This window comes from Diabrotica undecimpunctata, chromosome 6 (assembly GCF_040954645.1).
Source record: "Diabrotica undecimpunctata isolate CICGRU chromosome 6, icDiaUnde3, whole genome shotgun sequence".
In the NCBI taxonomy this organism is placed as follows: domain Eukaryota; kingdom Metazoa; phylum Arthropoda; class Insecta; order Coleoptera; family Chrysomelidae; genus Diabrotica; species Diabrotica undecimpunctata.
In genome coordinates, this window is record NC_092808.1 from 45351250 (window position 1) to 45372015 (window position 20766).

Below are 20766 nucleotides of genomic sequence, written 5' to 3' on the forward strand. Positions count from 1 at the left end.
TGCTTCATCTAAAACTCGCTGCATCATATTCTCTAAGAGACCAAAACAGATAAAAGAAATACCTACTTTAAAACTTGGTGGTCAAACACTTGAATATGTAAACACAATTAAATATCTAGGTCTAATATTTGATCAAGCTCTAACCTGGAAGGACCACATCAAATATATATCAGCTATATGTCAAAAAAGACTAAACCTCTTGAAATGTCTTTCTGGTACGAACTGGGGAGCAGACGGTAGAACTCTACTCATACTATATAAAAATTTGATCCGCTCAAAGATCGATTATGGTTGCCACGCTTACTCGTGTGCTTCAACAACAACTCTAAAAGTTTTAGACACCATTCAAAATAACGCTCTTAGAATAATAAGCGGCGCATTTAGAACAACCCCTATCTTAAGTCTTCAGGCCGAACTGGGTGAACTACCATTAGATTTACGAAGACAGGAATTAATGCTCTCTTATGCATCGAAGCGGTACTCTTTACAATATCACCAAACCATTCGCTGCTCGAATATCCAGCGCGCAAAAACCCACATTCCCTTTTACGAAAGATGCAGACGAATCATAAAGGAATTAAACATTAAAGTCCCCGAAATCTATCCTAGCAAGATGCCAACTTCCCCTCCTTGGCTAATGTCTTCTCCTTACATAAATTTGGATCTATTATCAGAAAATAAAAAAGAAAGCAATTGTCATCTAATTAATTCTAAATATCAAACGTTAATTTCTCAATTTTCTTCCTTCAAAAAGTTATTCACAGATGGATCTAAAACAGAGCGTTGTGTAGCATCTGCCTTTGTAACAAATGATGAAATAAAGAAATATAAACTAGCGGAGACGAATACTATTTTAACAGGAGAACTCTTTGCAATATATAAAGCCATATGTCATGTTACAAAATGTCCTGAAACTAATTTCTTAATAATTACTGACTCATTAAATTCTCTAGAAATCATCTCAAAAATCTATTCTTCCCATCCTGTGGCCAAACTCATTAGACAAGAATTGCATAATCTAAACCACAGAAACATTGCTTTCCTGTGGGTGCCATCTCATGTTGGAATCACGGGAAACGATTTGGCGGATAAATATGCACGAGAAGCCTTAGAGGAAACAACTATTGAATTCTATCCAAAAACTCCAGCGACAGATCTCAAATCATATTTCCACAGCAAAATAGTCAACATATGGAATAGCAGATGGTGTAAAAAACAGGCAAAACTACTTGAGATAAAACCAATATTTCAACCATGGTCTGATAGTTCCACCAATCGTTTTTCTCAGGTTATCATCACACGACTGCGGCTTGGTTATAGTCGCCTCACACATGGACATCTGATGACAAGGGATCCACAACCGGAGTGTTATGCTTGCGAGACCCCGCTAACAATAAAACACCTTCTAGTGGAGTGCCCGTTACACAGTGCGGAAAGGTGTAAATTCGGAATCCCGGAGAATTTGAGAGAACTATTCTTAAAGTGCGGTGCCAAAGTGATTATCCAATATCTAAAAGCAATAAACTATTTATACAAAATTTAATTGTTACACTGTTCAATTATTGTTATTACTTTTTCTTTTTTTCGCTAATAGCCTTACAGGCTGATGCGAGTTTGTAAATAAAAAAAAAAAAAAAAAACTTAATTTCACATTTTATCTATTTTTCGTTTTGTAATAAATTTGAATAAAATTATTTTCAAAAAATTATATCAACTTCGGTATATTTTAATAAGATCTCTTTTAAAACTGCTTGATTCGAACAAATAATAATAATAATAAATATATGTTTTTTTTTAATTTACAAACGTAGTCGCATCAACCTCTAGGGATATTAACGACATATATATTATACATGAGATACTTTACTTATATTCTAACTATTAATTTTTTTTTATTTAAACAAAATATACCCGCATCAACCACTAAGGGTTATTAGCGGGGGGACATACACAAACAGTAAGATACATATTGTTACATAAAAAAAATATTTTTTACAATCTGGTATATAGTTTAGTAATTTTAAGATAGATAACTTAATAAAGACTGTAAGTTTGACGATAGTACACTTTTTAAATTGTCACTAAGGGCACATGCGATTCTTTCGTTCTGGTGCACTGGACACTCGCCAATTATATGTTTCACTGACAACTGAGTGTTGCACTTGGTAGACATCGGAGCAGCCTCCTGGTTGAAGATATGCTTGTGGGTAAGGAAAGTATGTCCTATTCGGAGTCGATTGATGATGACTTGGTCTTTTCTATTACTTGGTAAGATGAGTTTGGTTCCTACTTGACTTAGACTTTCTTTGAGTTTGTTGGCAGTGTGATCCCAAGTAGTTTTCACGCTCTGTACATGTGGGCTTTGATATTTACTTTGTGATCGGTCCAAGGCATTTGATTTATGATAGCAATACTTTGGTCGGTTGTTGCATTGCTTGCCAAAGAGTTCACTTCCTTATTACCACTTATTCCCATATGAGAAGGTACCCAGATGAAGGTAATATCTTTTGGTTGAGTCTGTAGACAAGATAACTCTTCTTTGATCTTGAGAAGTATGGCGTGAGTTGTATATAGCTGTTTTATTCCAAGTAATGTGCTCATTGAATCGGTGATGATAACAAATTTGCTTTTATTGATAGAACCACATTTTTTCATGGCCTGGTGAATTGCCGTAAGTTCTCCTGTATATATACAACAATTTGTTGGAATTCGTATGGTAGACTTGACGTTTTCGTAGATGTAGGCTGCAGCATGTCCTTCATCACATTTGGAAGCATCAGTGAAAATTTGAAGGGTTGTTGGGCATTGGGATATTACATTTTTATAAGCTTGCTGCATAAGAAAAGGATGTGTGGAATGTTTCGGAAGTTCTTTTAGAGACGTGTCTATTTTGGAGGTTTGATCATCCAAGGAGGAAAATTTACATGAATAGGCATAATAAGACTGAACTGTTCTAAATTAAGACCAATATGTTTTATTCGCTCAGAATATGGTAGTTTTTTTATTGCAATGTTTCTGTAAACAGCGGACGATATATTTGTTCTGCAAAGTATTGTTGATTAGGTTATGTTGTTGTTGTTTGCTAAAATTCTGGCGACGTAATTTAGTGATAAGAGTTGCCTTCGTTGGCTTAAGGCCAGTTCATTAGCCAGAGCTTGAAAGCTACTTACTGGACTAGTTCTTGTGGCACCTAAAAGTAATCTCAAGCACATATTTTGAATGTAGGCAAGTATTTTTAATGATGTTTTGTTAGCAGTATCGAAGCATAAACAGCCGTAGTCTAGTTTACTTCGTATTAGTGATCTGTATAGAGTAAGTAAGGTTATTGTATCTGCCTCAGAAGAGGTATTTGACGGCATTTTTAGTAGATTAATTCTAGATTGGCAAGAGCACTGCAGATTGGTTTTATGGCTTCCCCAGTTTAAGCTACGTTTAAAAGAAAGTCCTAAGAAATTTATTTCTTCTGCGTGTTTCAGGACAACTCCATTTAGTGTTAATTGAACATTAGGATAATTATTTCTTTTGCTAAAAATTAAATAACGTGTCTTTTCACTAGAGAATATAAAACCCGTGTTTTGCGACCAGCTTTCAATTGCGTGTAAGGTATTTTGCAGTATATGTGTTCCCAGAGTTACATTGTTTTTTTTTAAACAAATGACTAAGTCATGCGCATATAGGCTAGTAAATACAGGTAGTTTTATTTGATATATAATACTATTTATTGCAATTAGAAAAAAAGTAGGACTAGTAGGACTAGAGTAGATCCTTGTGTAGTGATGTTTTGAAGTACTCGTCTGGAAGATGTAAATCCATTGGTTCTAACTCGAAAAGTTCGTGTTTTTAGAAAAAAAATTTAATAAAGGACAGCATATGCCCTTGAACATCCCATTTTTAAAATGTTTTTAGTATAAGATGTATCCATGTTGTGTCAAACGATTTTCTTATGTCAAAAAATCCCGCTTGATAAATTATGGGAGGTACTGGGGAAAACAAATATAAATATAGAATAATTGATTGAAGCAGTAAAAACGTTGTACTACCAACAAACAACAAGAATTAAAACAGGAAATCTGATAACACCGGGATTCAAGGTGACTAAAGGACTAAGACAATGATGCTGTATATCCCCAACATTATTCAAAATATACCTCGAAGCAGCACTCAACAAATGGAAGAAAAAATGTACGAATATGGGCATACCACTAATAGACTTAACTTTGTACACTCTGTGCTTTGCGGATGACCAGGTCATCATCGCACAGGACTCTGAAGACCTTAGTTACATGATGCGAAAACTATTAGAAGAGTTTACAGAGTGGGGTTTGGAAGTGAATATGGAAAAAACTGAGTACATGAGTATCGGAGGAGATCAACATAACCTTCTCGTAGAGGAAAATCAAGAGATCAAATTATGTGATAACTACAAATACCTAGGAGTAAAGATCACTCAAGACGGAAAATGATATGCAGTCATTAAGGAACGAAATAGTCTTATAAACATAGCATAGCCTTACTAAACAGCGTACTGTGGGATAAAAACATCTCTAAAGACAATAAAAGAAGAATATACAACACCATAATAAACATTATCACAACATATGGATGCGAAGTGTGGCCCCTAAAAGACAGATCAGAGAAAATGCTTAGAGCAACAGAAATGGACTTCTGGCGCCGCTCGGCGGGAATCTCCAGACGCGACAGAATAACAAACGAAAGAGTCCGAGAAATCATGGGGGTTACACATAATATTGTTGATGTCATCAAAACGACACAACTCAGATGGTACGGACACGTAAGGAGAATGCCGGAGAATAGAATACCAAGACAAATTCTTGAATGGCAACCAAGAGGTAGGCGAAGACCAGGAAGGCCTAGAAGAAGTTGGAGAGAAGGAGTTGATAAAGAAATCAGAGAAAGACAACTGGAGGACGATCTATGGAACGATAGAATGAGATGGAGATTGGAAATCGGAAGACGTCGAAGAACGTTGTAAACCGACATTATATATATATATACAAAAAATACGGCAATAAGTTTTTGGTTATGCAGAAAGGATTCATGTATACTTGATTTAAGTGTTATTAGATTGTCTCTTGTGGATCTACCCGTACGAAATCCACGTTGTCTGATACTTATTAGGTTATTGTTTTCGATGTGTTATTTAAGACGTGGATTTTTTCTAAAAGTTTGCAGGTACAGCACGTAAGTGATATTGGACGATAGGAATTTGGATCGTCTTTTGGTTTATTATATTTAAGGATTGGAATTATAGTTGCTTGCGACCATAGATCAGGAAAGTCATGGTGAATAAAAATATTGTTAAAAATATCAACTAATATTAGTTTTGCATTCAGAGGAAGATTTCGTAAGAAAAGAGGCTGGATATCATCAGGTCCTGAACTCGAATTTTTAGCACTTAAACAAAATTCTAATTCCTGAAGACTTACTGGTTTGTTTATTGTCTATTTGAAGACTCCGTTAGTTTTTTGTACTCTAGAAAGGATAGGCGGTAATTGGAATCACTAGAATTAAGTTCATATATATCTGCTAGTATTTCTGGAATATCTTCTTTGAGTTTAAATGCGTTTGGTTATTGTTTGATAGAGTATCTATACCTCGAAAATATTTTGTCCCTTTTTTCTGCGGACTTTGTTTCATATGTTGCCTAAGGTAGTGAAAGGATTTATTGAAGAAACGTACTTTTTTCAACTTTCTCGTTTTGCTTTTTTGATTAATTGTCTGCTTTGAGCTCTGAGATTTTAAAACCTTAAAAGGTTTTCGATAGTTTTTTGTTTCTTGTAAACGTTAAAAGCGTGTTTGGACAAAGTGAGTGCTTGTGCAATTTCGTTATTCCACCAAGGAACTGACGGCCTTTGACTCGATTTTGTTTTTCCTACTTTCCTTGTTGCTGCAGAAATAATAATGTTATTAAATATTAAATTTTGTTAAGCATATTAATATCCTTAAGGAATTTTACCAAATGTTTAATTTTACATTTTTTTCCTAAGATTTCAGTTGTTGATCCGTTGATGTGGTTGGTCTGTCTCTGCAACTGGTATCTTGCACACTATACAAGGACATGCTTAACACTGAGTGGAACATTACAGTTGTCACATAAAATGGGATTAGTGTGACCAATTATATACCCGTGGGTGTGTCAGGTATGTCCTAGACGAAGTCAAGCAACCACGACTTGATAAGCTCTATTAAGAATTTGATATTTCTACGGTTTACATATGTTTTTGCTTCGCGAAGTTTTAAAGTTGAACTGTCTCATAGGTTTTGCCACAAATTTTCGACCTTCACTTTAACAAATGATTTTAAGTCATTTAGTGCTACATTTTCAATTAACTCGCGGTTTCACTGTTTCTTACTTGTTGTGCAATGCGATCCGCTTTTTTTTTACTTGAAGGCCAATGTGTGAAGGAACACATAGAAATTATACGTGTGGTTGCGGTTTTGTACAGTAGGTAGTTCTTTTTTAATAAGGAGAGCAAGTTCGTGTGTTGTGTAAAGTTGGTTAATGATATTGATGAAACTGTGGGAATGTGTACAGCTTAAGGATGGTAGATCATACTCAAGTGTAATATTTAAAGTAACGACAGCTGCCCTAACTCCAGTAGATGTTTTATACGTCTTTGTATGTGTATACGTCAGAAAATTTTGTAAGTTTGTTGATGAATGTATTTTTTATTAAGGAAAAGGGAGTATCGTTTATTGTTCTTTCTAAAGATATTCAAGAATGTGTCGTGTTGAGAAATGCTTATTGTCCAAGGAGGAGGAATTCGTGAAGTTGGAATAGGTATTTGGTATCTGAATTTGTAAAGCCATAAGAGTTTGCTTAACTCTTTCATATAATGGTGGTTTTACATTCCAATTTCAGTATCATCATCATCTTTGGCTCGACAATCCTTTGTGGATCTTGGCCTGCTCTAAGATTCGTCACCATTCTGTTCGGTTTCTGGCAACATGTTGCCATCTGATTTTTAATATCCGTAAGTCGGTTTCAACTCCATCTAACCACCTAATTCGCGGTCGGCCTTTGCTTCTTCTTCCTACAGGTGTTCCTGTGGTTATCTTTTTAGCAATATTATTTTCTGGCATTCGTATTATGTATCCAGCCCATCTAAGTCGCTGTGTTTTATTGAACGTTATGACATCTGGCTCATCAAAGAGCTGATATAATTCAAAATTATATCTTCTGCGCCACTGCCCTTGGTCGTTTATAGCTCCAAATATTTTGCGGAGTATTTTACGCTCAAATATTCCCAAAAGTCTTTCATCTTTCTGCGTTAGAGTCCATGTTTCTGCTCCATATTTGATGACCGGCCTCAGCAATATTTTGTTTATAATTTCTGTATGTAAATTTTTAAAATTTATGTATGTTATTTCTAGTTGGATTGTTGGGATTAAAATTAGCGGCAAATGCATATGTGAGAGTTAAGAGCATCCTTCTATAATTAAGTTGTGGCTCTTTAGTTTCTGCTTGCAAATTTGTTATTGGGTTGGTCCGGAAAGCCGTACACCAATACACCCTAGTAATGCCGTAGTTTGAATAACGTCAGTGTGATGTAATAAGGATTCTTTGACAGATGCATATTCGCGTTCTCAAACGACCGTGCTACCAACTGCTGGCAATATGAATAACTAATAAAGTAGAGATAAATGTCAAAAATTTGAGTACATTAGAGTTTAAACTGGTATAAATTTCATCAGATTTTAAAAATGAGCGATAAGAAGAAAAGTTATTGGAAGATGAGTAAAAATTTACAATGTCATCAAACGATATCAATATTTCGTCCGCCATCTTTCAAAGCAAGTGCTGCCAGCTATAGTCGTTTGAGAACGCGAATAGGTACTATGAAACTGTAATCTATTTTAGATCTTATTAGAGTTCTATACATAAGGATTAAGCAGTTATATGCCGCTCTATAGTTTTTATTAGAGAAAGTTTTCATTAGATTGATTCGATTTTGACATGTTTTTCTAATTTGTAGTATGTTTTTTCCATGTAAGTTCCGTAGCAACCAAATTTTAAAGCTAATGGTTTGTTTTCACGTTTCTTAATTCTTCTTTTTATCGTATTCTCTGAAAAACCAGTTGTTTGAGCGACTCGTTCTATTAAAGAGGAGTTATACAATATCCCAAATCTTATGCTTACTTCGTACACAGTCTGGAAACCACTAAGATCCGTCAATTTTTAAATGTTAATCTGCACTTTTTAAACATTAATTTAAATGTGCAGGGTGATTTATATAAGTCTAGCATGGTCCATATTCTTTCATCAGCAAAGTTTACCAAATTAATGTTGTCCCTGTTTTTTTTATAATGTTCATAGGTATATCATTAACATAAAATACAAATAAAAAATGGCATATAATACCATTTATGAGGCCTAGAGTAAGAGAAACCTCCTTGGAGAAGTGCTTTGGTTCTGAGAACAAAATTCCTAATCGTAATTGAACTAGTATCGTAATTTAATTACTATGAGTGTCTTCCGATGAGGAATCATGGTTTCCATTAATTTGTTGGGGTTAAACTCACAATAGTATGGTGGCAACCTCAGGACACACCTACACCTGTAACCTAACCTGTAAATTTAATCATTTCGTCTACCACATATTTTTGTGCTGTAGGATGATTTTTCATCATTTTTAACAATTCATTCTGCTTTGACCATATCATCAATGTATGGAATATTTTTTTGTCGTAACCAAGTTTGAATATCAGCCTTCCGCATGGCAATAGTTGGCAATTTTTTATATTTCCTACGGGGGTATGATGCATTATCTAAAACAATAACTGCATTTTTAGGTAAAGTTGGCAAAATTCTTTGTAAACACTCTTCGAAAAGATCGAAATTCAGATCTTTGTGGCAGGCACCCTTTTTCTTAGACTCGAACAAAAGCAATCCATTTTTTGGCAAAAAAACCCATCTTTAGAACCGATATTATTTGACTTTCACCCAGCTTGTAGATTCTCTTATGCATTATCTTTGGGAACAATTTTAGGAAATGACTCAGGAGGTTTATAGTATGGTAATCTTCGCATTTTTTAACTTATGTTTTTTTTTTAGAAGTGCAATAAACTCAGATTTCAGCCATTCTGTTGGTATTTCTCTAGAGTTGTATATGCTGTTGAATATATTTGTGATTATTGCTATTGATTCGTTGTCCATTAGTTTGAGTAATTCTGCTTGTACATTATCAGGGCCTGCTGCTTTGCTATCCTTTAGCTGTGTTATTGCGAAATAATAATCTTCTTGGTCCATCATTTACCTCTTCCTCTAGCTCAAATGTGTTATCTCTTTGGTCTTTAAATAGTGTTTCTAGATATTCGTTCCACTTTCTTATTTTACCCCCAAGGTAAAATAAGAACATGGAAAGTCAAATTTCCCCTAACCAGTTCTGGTCCACAAATACTGTTGGTATTAGAGAGGGTTTGTTCTCAGTACAAGTCTTACTCCAGAGATGCACAGACGTCAACTGCGACGTATATGCATGTCTGGTTGATTACGAGAACGCGTTTGATCGAGTACAGCACGCCAAAATGAAGCAAATACTAAAAGAAGCAGAAATTAACAACCAAGATCTGAAAACAATTAGAAATTTTTACTGGAATCAGACACTAAATCTCAGAGTTAAAGGTGAACATACTGACTATGTAAAAATCATGCATGGAGTGAGGCAAGGCTGTATTTTGTCTCCTTTAATCTTCAATCTGTACTCTGAAAGAATATTTATCGAAGCTTTTGCGCGAAATTGCAAAAGGTATTCTACTAAATGGTTACAGACTAAACAACATCAGATATGCAGATGACACCATAGTATTTGCGGACAACTTAGAAGACCTACAAGTTCTTATGAACAAAATCACGTATTACAGTCAACAATATGGACTCAATATAAACATAAAGAAGACAAAGCTTATGATAATAAGCAAGAAAAGGATAACAGAAAGTAAACTCTACGTCAACCAATCCCCTGTAGAACGAGTGACACACTACAACTACCTCGGCACCATAATAAATGAAGATTGGACCAACAACCAGGAGATTAGAGCACGCATCGGAAAAGCTAGATCGGGTACCTTCAATCGGATGGGGGCGTTCTTCAAGAGTCACAACCTCTCTCTTGATACAAAAGTAAGAATGCTGCGATGCTACGTCTTCTTTGTGCTTTTTTATGGTGTTGAATCGTGGACTTCGAACGAAGATATATGCAGAAAACTGGAAGCATTTGAGATGTGGCTATATCGGAGAATACTTTAGATTTCGTGGACTGACCGAGTCACAAATGAGGAGGTCCTCAGAAGAATGAATAAGAACCGAGAGGTAATGACCACCATCAAATCTCGAAAGTTACAATTCTTCGGACATATTATGCGAAATGAATCCAGATATGCTCTCCTTCAAGCCATCCTGCAAGGAAAAATAAAACCTTAGAATCTGGTTCAATACAACATCTGTGCAGCTTTTCCGCGCTGCTGCAGATAAGATAAAGATTGCCATGATGATCGCCAATATTCGTAACGGATAGGCACATCAAGAAGAAGAAGTATACATTATAAATATGTACATAATATAAATAAATACAAAATAAATATTGAGATGTTATTGGAATTATTGATAGATATTTATTCTTGACATATCAGCTGACATTTAATATTATGAAATATGTTTACATTAGCATTACAAGTATTCATATATTTTACACTGATAAAAGAATATTCCAAAATTCAGTATTTATAGATATCTTATTTCGTAAAATTAATAGCAACGTATGAGAAAATCTCTACACCAAATAAAGATCTCAACCGATTTATTCGTATAAATCGGCGAAAGAAATAAATTCGTGCAGAAAACAAGTCTAAGCAATGCAATACCATCAATTTCGGCCGGTGAAAGAAACGAAGCAAAGTGCGATGGAACATCGAAAACAAATGCCGTCTATTGACACCTTCACGACCTCAACTAATCTCTGAACGAGTTCTCGCATGTTCGGTGCGATATAATCCCTAAATCTAGTGCGCTATGAATGACTTCCACTTACACAGGCACGAAGAGACCCGAAATAAGGGCAAGCCTGCATTTTTATTTATTTCGCAGGGTCCGTTGGGCCAGAAAGGGCAATAAGTCACGAGATTTCAGTCCAAAACAAAAGAACGCCGGATTTATGTCTCCTATAACAATTGGGCGGAATTGGTAAGGTTAATGCGTTCTTTACGAATACATAAAGGTCTTAAGGGACGTCTGTAAAGGGGTGGATTACTAAATGCCATATAGGAAAGGACAATGCATGATTCTTAAAGAATTAATAGCTTAACTTTATTTACTTTTGTAATAAAACTAAACCAAATTACTGCTCTGCCTACGGAGGCAAAAATAAAGAAATAAAGACATCTTAAAACTTGTTTTGTACATAAAATTGCAACAAAATGTTTCCCAGTTCTATTTACAATTTTTGTTTATTATTTTTGTTTTGTTTGTCTTTTTTTACTTTCAAGCAAGGTTTCATTTCATTAGGAGCCGGTTTCACCAACAACAAATAAATCACTGAATAGTTAATCGTCGAATAAAATTTATTAGTAGAATAAATTTTATTCCGTTTCAATAACTATTTGTAATCCACAGTTAGTTATTCGTCGAATAAGTTCAAAGTGTAATGATTTTCCACAAACTGTACTCGTTGACACCTCTCTTGGCCTCCACTTGGTTGATTAATTTGTCAAAATAATAATAATTGTCAATGTCAATACATAATTTATATAAAAAAAATCTGTTTGTTGTGGTTGTAAATTATTGTGAATCTGAAACTTGTGAAAATGGACAAAAAACGCAAGAGGAGCAAAAATTATTTAGAGAAAGAAATGGAGAACTTTGATAATCAAAACCTAGTTTTAAAGTCCACATCATCAAATTCAACAAAACGGTTTCTTCTTTGCGCCTGCAAAAGTGGTCTTCTCCTTCGCTGCTCATTTCCGTCATCAGAGGATGATGATGATGAAGATAATAATCTAAAATAAATATATATGTATACAAAATTCAAATTGTGTGATATAATTACGTTTACCTACAATACATTGTTAATAATTTCAAGTTAAACTAATAAATTTTCTTTATTATTGATATTTAAAGTGAGGTTAGCTGTCAACTTATTCGAAGAATAAATATTTATTATTGCCGATATTGGACCAATAACTTATTTGGAGTTTATTCATAGAATAAGTCTTATTTGATGTTGGTGAAACGCAGATATGTCAGTTTTATTGGTCGAATAACTTTATTCATTGAATAGACTGCTATTTGTCGTTGGTGAAACCGGCCCTAGGTGTAATAATAGTAGGAGAAAGACATTATTTGGAATTGAATGCTATTATTTTCAATGTTATGTAGTTAAGAGAGAATAAGTTACATCTTTATTTCAAGCTTAATCTGATTTTTAAATTAAATGTAAAATATATTTTTGCATTAACTCAAATTACTTACACATCAGAAGCGTGGCTTTAACCTATGACACTTTACATTTAAGTTTAAAAATACGGATGAGAAAAAAATAAAAAACGTAATAAACCACCTCCAATTTGTATTAGCGGTGTCAAGTATATATCACCCCTTACTCACTTGTTAAATCAGATAGTGAAAAATGATTATAAAATCAAAATAATCATCTTCCATCAGGTTAAGATCTTAACCAAAACAGCAGATAATTACAAAGAGATGACACCAGCTTTATGTGATAAGAAAACCGAATTCCACACCTACCAATTAAAATAAGAACAAAAGTTTTTGTTCAAAACATTTACTATTTAGTCCGAATAAGTGAATTAAAAAATGTCATTAAAAAAATTGGTCATCATGTTAAGAAGACGTGGCACCTAAAACACTTTAAAACCAAAGGGCTCTTGCCTAGTTTTACATTCACATAAAACCAGCTAATAATGATAATGTCATAAACAATTTAGAATACCTACTGTATAACTGTCCAACTGACAAACTGTACAAATATTGATCCCCGAAACCATAAAAAAGAAATAGTACAGTGTACAAAATGCCATTGTTATGCGCATACAAAGAAATACTGCTACAATAGACCAAGATGCACTAAATGCACAAAAGATTATTTAACTGAGCTATGTTCACACAAAGAAAGGACAGCTCATGTAAAATGCATACTTTGTGAGGGTAAATTATACTGATGGTCAAAAGAAAATGCAACACCTAGAAGGACAAATATTTTTTTTTAATTTATTTATGGCAGTATACATTATAATGTTCTTATTATTTGATAATAATATAAACAAATTTGCAACGTTATTTTCATCAATAATTAATAATGAGTGGTTCCTACTTAACTTTCTACACACTCAGTTACTCAATGGGGCGTTAACCGAATTGATTATTGTTATTGATATTGCAGAATACTCATCCAGATTCTTCTTATGACACGTTATAGGTCTCCTAAGTTTTTTGGAGAACGTTGAAATTGATTTAGGTTTTGACAAACTATATTCCACACATGTTAAATGGGTGACAAGTCAGTTAATATTGATGGCTGCTTCAAAATCTCTATACCAGATTCTTGTATGAAGTACACGACTTGGAATGATTTGTAGAAAGGGATGTAAAACCATTTGAAGTACTTCGCTAATATATCATCGAGCTGTGAGAATGCCATTAGTAAGAATTAGAGGTGATCTGCTTCTCAAATATATAGCACCCTATTCCATAATGCTTGGTTATCCTGTATACTGTATGACATTCAAGACTTAAGTCTATATTTCGTCTCTCACCTTAAAAATGTCTCAGAGCCACTCAAACAAAAAAATAAAATTTATCACCGAAGCAAACAAAATCCCAATGGCCATTCAGATGGGAATAATACTAAATCTTCTTACCGCTGTCGCGACCAAACTAACAAAACAATTATGTAGCTTAAAATAGCTCTATGGAATGCCAACGGGCTAGAAAACATCCAACACAGAAGCATCCACCAAAACTTTTTATGGTCAGCATATCCATTTTCAGCTGCATATTGTCTTATGTTTGTAAAACGTGGTTTTCTTAAAATTTGGTAAGTCATTATCATTATTAGGACTTTGTTAATTCTTGGAGTTATATTACGAAAAAATAATGATGAACCTCCTTTCTTCTTATAGCTGCCTTATTTAAGTCATCTACAGCATCTATTGATTTTGAACAATTTTTTTTGTTTTTGTTGCAGATAATATGTGGGTACTTTTTTATTCTTTAGTGACATTGGAAACACTTTTCGAAGAAACTCCAACTTTATCTACAACTCTTTGTCAAATGTCCGTTAACGCTAAAGTATGATGATTATCTTGTAATTCACATTTGTATATCTATATGATTTTTCAACTCTTTTCTTAGGAGGATTTAGTGCTAAAAGTTGTCCGTTTTCATCCGCAGACTTTGTCAGAGATTTTTAATAAATGTAATTATTCTACTTTTTTCAACTAAAATAACAAAATATGCATTTTCGAAATTTACTCTTATAAATGCTTTATTATACTTACAGAAATGATTTTAAAGTATGCAAAACTTTTGTGTTGACTATAAGTAAGTTCTGAAAAAATGCTTGCATTATATTAACACACGACCAAGCGATTACTAAATCAACAAACCAACAGTTTTGCTGAACTAACTACTGGGATGAAAAGTGGACGAAAGAAAAATGTAAAGAGGTAGAAGATTTGCAAATGAAGCATAAATATAGAGAACTACACAGAAAGGTTAAAGAAGTAGCTGGAATATGGAAACCCACACACTTAGTGATTGGAACAAACAAGAAAAACCAAATGGAATTAGACCCTGAAAAACAGAAAGAAATATCTTAAAGATTTGTTTGATGATCAGAGAACAGAAGAGCCCCACAAATAGATACAGATGAAAAATAAATACTCTCACCAAAGAAGTTTTGCATGCAATAAAAGACGCAAAGAACCAAACGGCACCCGTCGAAGACCTAATAACAGCCGAAAATTTTAAACAACTAAGTGATAATGCTGTCAGGAAATTAACATAGCTCTGCAACATTATATATGAACATGGCATAATAACGCATGACTGGCTATCATCCACATATATAGCTCTTCCTAAAAAACAAAAAGCAAGGAAATGTGAAGACCATCGAACTGTATCCCTAATGAGTCATGCCGCTAAGATTTTTATGCGAATAATTTATAACCGAATTCACAATAAGTGTGAAGAATACCTGAGTATTTTCAATATGGTTTTAGAAAGGGTACAGGCACTAGAGAAGCAATTATTGGATTGACACTGATGGCAGAAAGGTATCTTGAGGTTTTAAAACGTCTGTATAATATGTGCTTTGTCGATTATAAAAAGGCCTTCGACCACATCAAACACGGAAAATTGATTGAGGTGCTAAAAGAAGTAGGGTTGGATGGACACGACATAGCTATCATAAGTAATACATACTGGAACCACACAGGATGCGTTCGAACAGAGAACGGAAACACCAAGTACATCAACATAGAAAGAGGAGTGCGTCAAGGGTGCATTTTATCTTCCCTATTATTGAATGTATATGCCGAACATATAATTAGAGCTTCTCTTGAAGATCGCCCTGATGGTGCCAGAGCCAATGGAATCATCATTAACAATACAAGATATGCCGATGACACCGTAGTATTAGCAGAAACAGAAGACCAACTAAAAATATTGATAAACATATTATCAGAAGAAAGTCACAGGCTGGGCTTGGACATTAACTTTTCCAAAACCAAAATTGTGGTATTCCACAAAAACCTCCATGAAGTTACACCTAACATACAAATAAATGGTATCACCCTTCAGAGTTCCCAAAGCTTCATATACCTGGGCAGAGAACTAAATAGTTAACTAGACCACTCAAAAGAAATTAGAAGACGCATTGAAATAGCAAGATATGGATTCATGAATATGCGTAAAATGCTATGTAATCCCAAGCTACCAGTCTCAATAAGATTGAGAACTAAGGTGTTATGTGTGGTCTCTATTACTATATGGCTGTGAGACCTGGACATTAAAACAGTATGACGTCAATAAATTAAATTCATTTGAAATGTGGATGTACCGCCGAATGCTAAGAATAAGCTGGACCAGCAGAACTACGAATGAAGAAGTAATGAGAGCAATGAACACATGTCCTCATCTGGTCAATATTATCAAAATTAGAAAGACGTCATGTCTAGGACACATAATGCGCCATAGGGAATTTGAGCAGCTTTAGGTAATATTAGAAGGCAAGATTGAAGGTAAAAGGGGCATAGGACGAAAGAAAAAATCTTGGCTACGAAACATCAGAGATTGGACCCACACAAGAGGAAATAAATTAATTCATCAAGCCCAGAACAGAGACAAATTTGCCATATTGATCGCCAACCTTAACAAAGAAGGCACTTAGGAGGAGGAGGAGAACTACTGGGACTCGTCATGTGACGGAGCGGAAAAGCAAAGTTCGTTCCTGCTAGCCCAAGCCACATGACAAAGATGGTTTGATAACTTGTGGCCAATAACAAGGTGTTCGTCATTGAGCGAAGATGCAGGTGTGTTTGTCCTTCCACCTTGTCCTGATTCCTTTGTTTCGCGCACCAGTCATAGGTCTCTGGTTTTTTCCCTTGGGGAACAAGATTTGTCCTTAGGGAAATAATTTCACTTTGTATACTTCTTTGAAGGACCACCCAGAAAACTGGGACAAATGAAAGTTTCGAAAAGAACGTTTTAATAAGTCTATTAAAACAATTACAACAACGTATTTTGGATGCCGATAACTTGCTTACGATAGCTGATTTATGAAACTTAGTTTGAATTTATGTACAAGAACTGGATAACTTGTCGGTGAGACAATATTGACACGAACTGAGTAACTTATTAATATCCTGACTGTGTTATTCCTTCTGAGATGCGGCTAGCGCGGACAGGAGCCTAGAGCTCATCCAATGCTGGATTTGATCTGATGCAAAACTGATTTCAATCACTCGGCTCGTAATCGTTTCTTAACATTCAGAAATCTTCCCCTGACCCCCTCTACGTATCTAAAGGATATGTTTACATTTAAAATAACTTCGACTTTCCTTTCATTGGTAAGAAGGGTATTTTTCAACTTTCGTTAATTTTGGGAATTTTCGAACGAGTCAATCCCATAATTTGGAAATCATTAATCCCTTCATTGTTATAATTCTTTGACGATTTTAGAAGCTTCTGTCTAGAAAGTTATTTGAATGCAAGCTATCGGCGCCGTACAGATTATTAGATGATACAAAAGAATTGTGTGATATAACCATACGATACAAAATTAAATAAAAATATTAAATATTGTTGTTACGCAACAGTCATGTGCAGACTCGAATATCAGTGACTTTTGTTTATTTTGTCGGTAGCTTGGGGTTAAATAGAGTTTTGCAACACATACATCGAGTATAAACTTTATTACCACATTTATACAAATCCAGTACGTAAAACAATAAATAAAGATAAAAAATATTTTATTTACCAACTAATGAATACTAAACCTACAACACTTTAGTTCATTTAGAATCTGCAAATTATATTTTGTGATACATTTCATTTCCATCTGCTGTGACGCACTATAATCTTGCTCATTCATTCAACAAAGGTCGTAATCCTTACTAGTCCATAAAAACTAAATCTCCCGATTTGACACTCAAAGAAATAAACATCTGTGGCAGGTCATTCCCTTGTTTGACATAATGGTAGATAGGTTTTATATTCCGTTAGGAAAATACACAGAGAAATCCGACAGTAAAATATGAGTTTTAATAAAAGCTGAGGTTATAAATTTCATTTAATAGCACGTAAAACAAGGGTAGGTGGTGCAGGAAACAGCCCTTTAAAAGAATTCAGTTCAAGTTTTACTGGGAACCGTGTGGTGTGACTAACTTGTAACAGATTTCATAAAAATGTTAAACAAACTGGTTTGTTAACCCGTTTCTGAAGAACAATAAATTTTTCTAAATTTGTCAATATATACACAAAATCTAATATTATGTACAACCATTCTTTTTCCAGTAATGTTATAAAACCATAATGAAGTTCTTAAATTAAATTATGTTAAATTATTAAATCATGTAATCAATTAAAACGTATCAGACAATAATAATTATTCAAGTAAGAAAATAACTGATAATTGGTCATTTGTGACCAGATAGCAGTATGCAAACACCATACAGGTGTTAATAAAAAAATAGTAATATTTATAGCTTTATTTAAAACATTTCATAAAACGCTCTAATTGAATTAATTTAGGACGATATTTTGATAAAAATCAGAAGCATAAAGTCCTATCAGGATATTCTTTATTGTATTCTGATCCCACCATAACAGAGATTCTGATCTTTAAGATTACGGCTACATTTATATTTTTTATTATTTTTTATCTTAAACTCTTTTATATACTTTTAAAGTCCAAATAATCGATTACTGAATGCATCAACACTAACAAATTGAGATTATTTTCAAATTGTTTCCATCTTTCGTCCCACAATGATGGTAATGAAATTACAAAATATATTGCAATATATTTCAGTTATCGTTCAATAAAACTCTCCTGCGTATCGGATGATATTTATATTTTTTCATTAATTTTAACACTAGAGCAGTGGTGCTCAGACTTTTACTTCATGGGATCTACCACATAAACTGCAAGCGTACGGAGATCGACTGCTATACCCTGTTTTTAAACCAGGAGTAATTCAAATTTACCGCGCTGCAATGTTTGTTTGTAATTGGTCCAATCTCAGGCAAGTTTACTTCACTGTTATGAAATTTGGACACTAATGGTATTTCATAGGTTAATAAAGTTATATCGGCGATTTTTTGTGTTTTCTACGTTATTCTTATAATTTTTAGATTTTTAGTCTACCTTTATATAACAAACAGTTATTTTTAGAACTCTTTAGCGACGTATTAGTATAATATAATATTTTTGGATTACCGTCGAAAACCGATATGATCAACCAAAAAAGAAGATGTATGTGGTAACTTTTCTAGTGACTTTCTTGGGTATGAATCTGTCTCTTTAGTTTACTCCTCCTGGTTTAAAAACAAAGCATTGTAAAAAAAAACAATTTTGAAAATAAAAAACTTTTTTTTGCACATTTTTTTCTAGTTGATAAAAGTTGTAACTACAAAGAGTTGTAATTAAAGTCATGTTTTTCATATTACTTTTATTTGGATGTTAATGCATGGCACTGCATATCATCATTAATTAATTAATTAATTATTAGGAGGTTCAAATGATGTGTTAAATCTGTTAGGAAAACCAGATCACGGAGCCATTTTTCGTTTTGAAGTAGATGAGTGTCGTCTCCTCGTTCTTCTTAAAAAGAAATTATTTTGGGAAATAGCTGCTGGAACCTATCTAAAAATTTTTTACGGCTCATCCACCTCACATCTGTATGCAGAAGTAAATCAGTGTGTTCCAGAGAGTCGCTAGCTTTCAATTGCGCTTTAAAAAGGCATCATTGCAAGCTTTGCGCTCTAATTGAATTCGCAATTTTTGTTATCTTCACGATGTCGTCCATATTTAAAATTTTTGAATACAAAACTTGCTGGTGAATCATGCAATGAAATGAAAAAACGATGGAAAGTCATCATTAGCTCGAAATAATGCAACTAATCCATTGTTAACGCCAGGCATGGATGGTGCACCATCTGTTGTAATACACATGAGTTTGTAAATTGGTATTCGCTTTTTTCTTTTAGACGCAGTATTGTTAACAATTCTTCTTAAGCCAACGTGTCAGAAAACACCATCCGAATGAAAATACACAACTGGGCGGTATCAGTCATATCGGTTGACTTGTCAAATTGCAAAGCAGAGTACATACACTTCATATTATCACTTTTAACTTGGCTTTCCAATTCCTTGCCCATGATTTCGATATGTCTAGTAACCGTTGGATGTGATAACTGGACTTCTTTGATGGCAGACATAACATCTGTTTTATTTTTGAAGTCCTCAAATAATAAATTCGTAGCCTCAATGAATGCTTCCTTCACTGCCGCTCCACCTTCAAATGGTTTTTTATGTTGTGTCAATATATAAGAAATTTTGAACGACGCAATTGTTGCAGCTACTGATTGTTTAACAGGCCTAGTGAACATTGATTGTTCCGTCTTCAAACTACTTTTCAAGTCTTGCACTTTCCGTTTTTAAAACAAACTCTTTTGCGGAAAATCATTTTCATAGTTTTAATGCAAAGTTTTATAATGCCGTTCTAAATTTCCGCATTTAGACAGAGCAACAGAAGACCGACAAACAAGATTAACACACTTATCTTTCACCATAGTAAACAGGAATTCTTCTTTTCACGCATTATTAAAATGATACGTTTTACTCTTTTTCGCGGCACTCATATCGAGTTTCAAATATTAATGTAAATAATATATTACTAAAACTTTTACTAGTAATAGCTTAGTAATGAATGATTAATGCTTGACTAACAGCAATACAATGCCAATACAGCACACTCCCATTTTATAATTTATCTGTGAATGCTGATATCATGCCGAATCGGCATTATCGCAACTTTCGGGTGAAGAGATCATAATTATTTCGATCATTCACGTGTGGTGAGCAAGGACAGTCATCGCGATCGACTTCAAAAACTTTGGCGATCGACCGGTCGATCGCGATCGACTCTTTGAGCACCGCTGCTATAGAGCATCTGTCTCTCAGAGCATCTTCGCAGCATCTAGCGCTCCACAGCCACCTGAGTCAC

The 20766-nt window shown here is 34.1% G+C and overlaps 1 protein-coding gene across 1 annotated transcript; it reads right to left on the reverse strand.

Annotated features, from left to right (window-relative positions):
- Nucleotides 1-19771: 19771 nt before the first annotated feature.
- Nucleotides 19772-20149, reverse strand: LOC140444325 (uncharacterized). Its single transcript, XM_072536074.1, has one exon. It carries the CDS (start codon nucleotides 20147-20149, stop codon nucleotides 19772-19774), a length of 378 nt encoding a protein of 125 aa, XP_072392175.1.
- Between the last annotated feature and the right edge of the window lie 617 nt (nucleotides 20150-20766).

Bases quoted from the DNA above. Each gene is read 5' to 3' on its own strand.
- LOC140444325 (XM_072536074.1), bottom strand. From the start codon at position 20,149: ATGTTCACTAGGCCTGTTAAACAATCAGTAGCTGCAACAATTGCGTCG.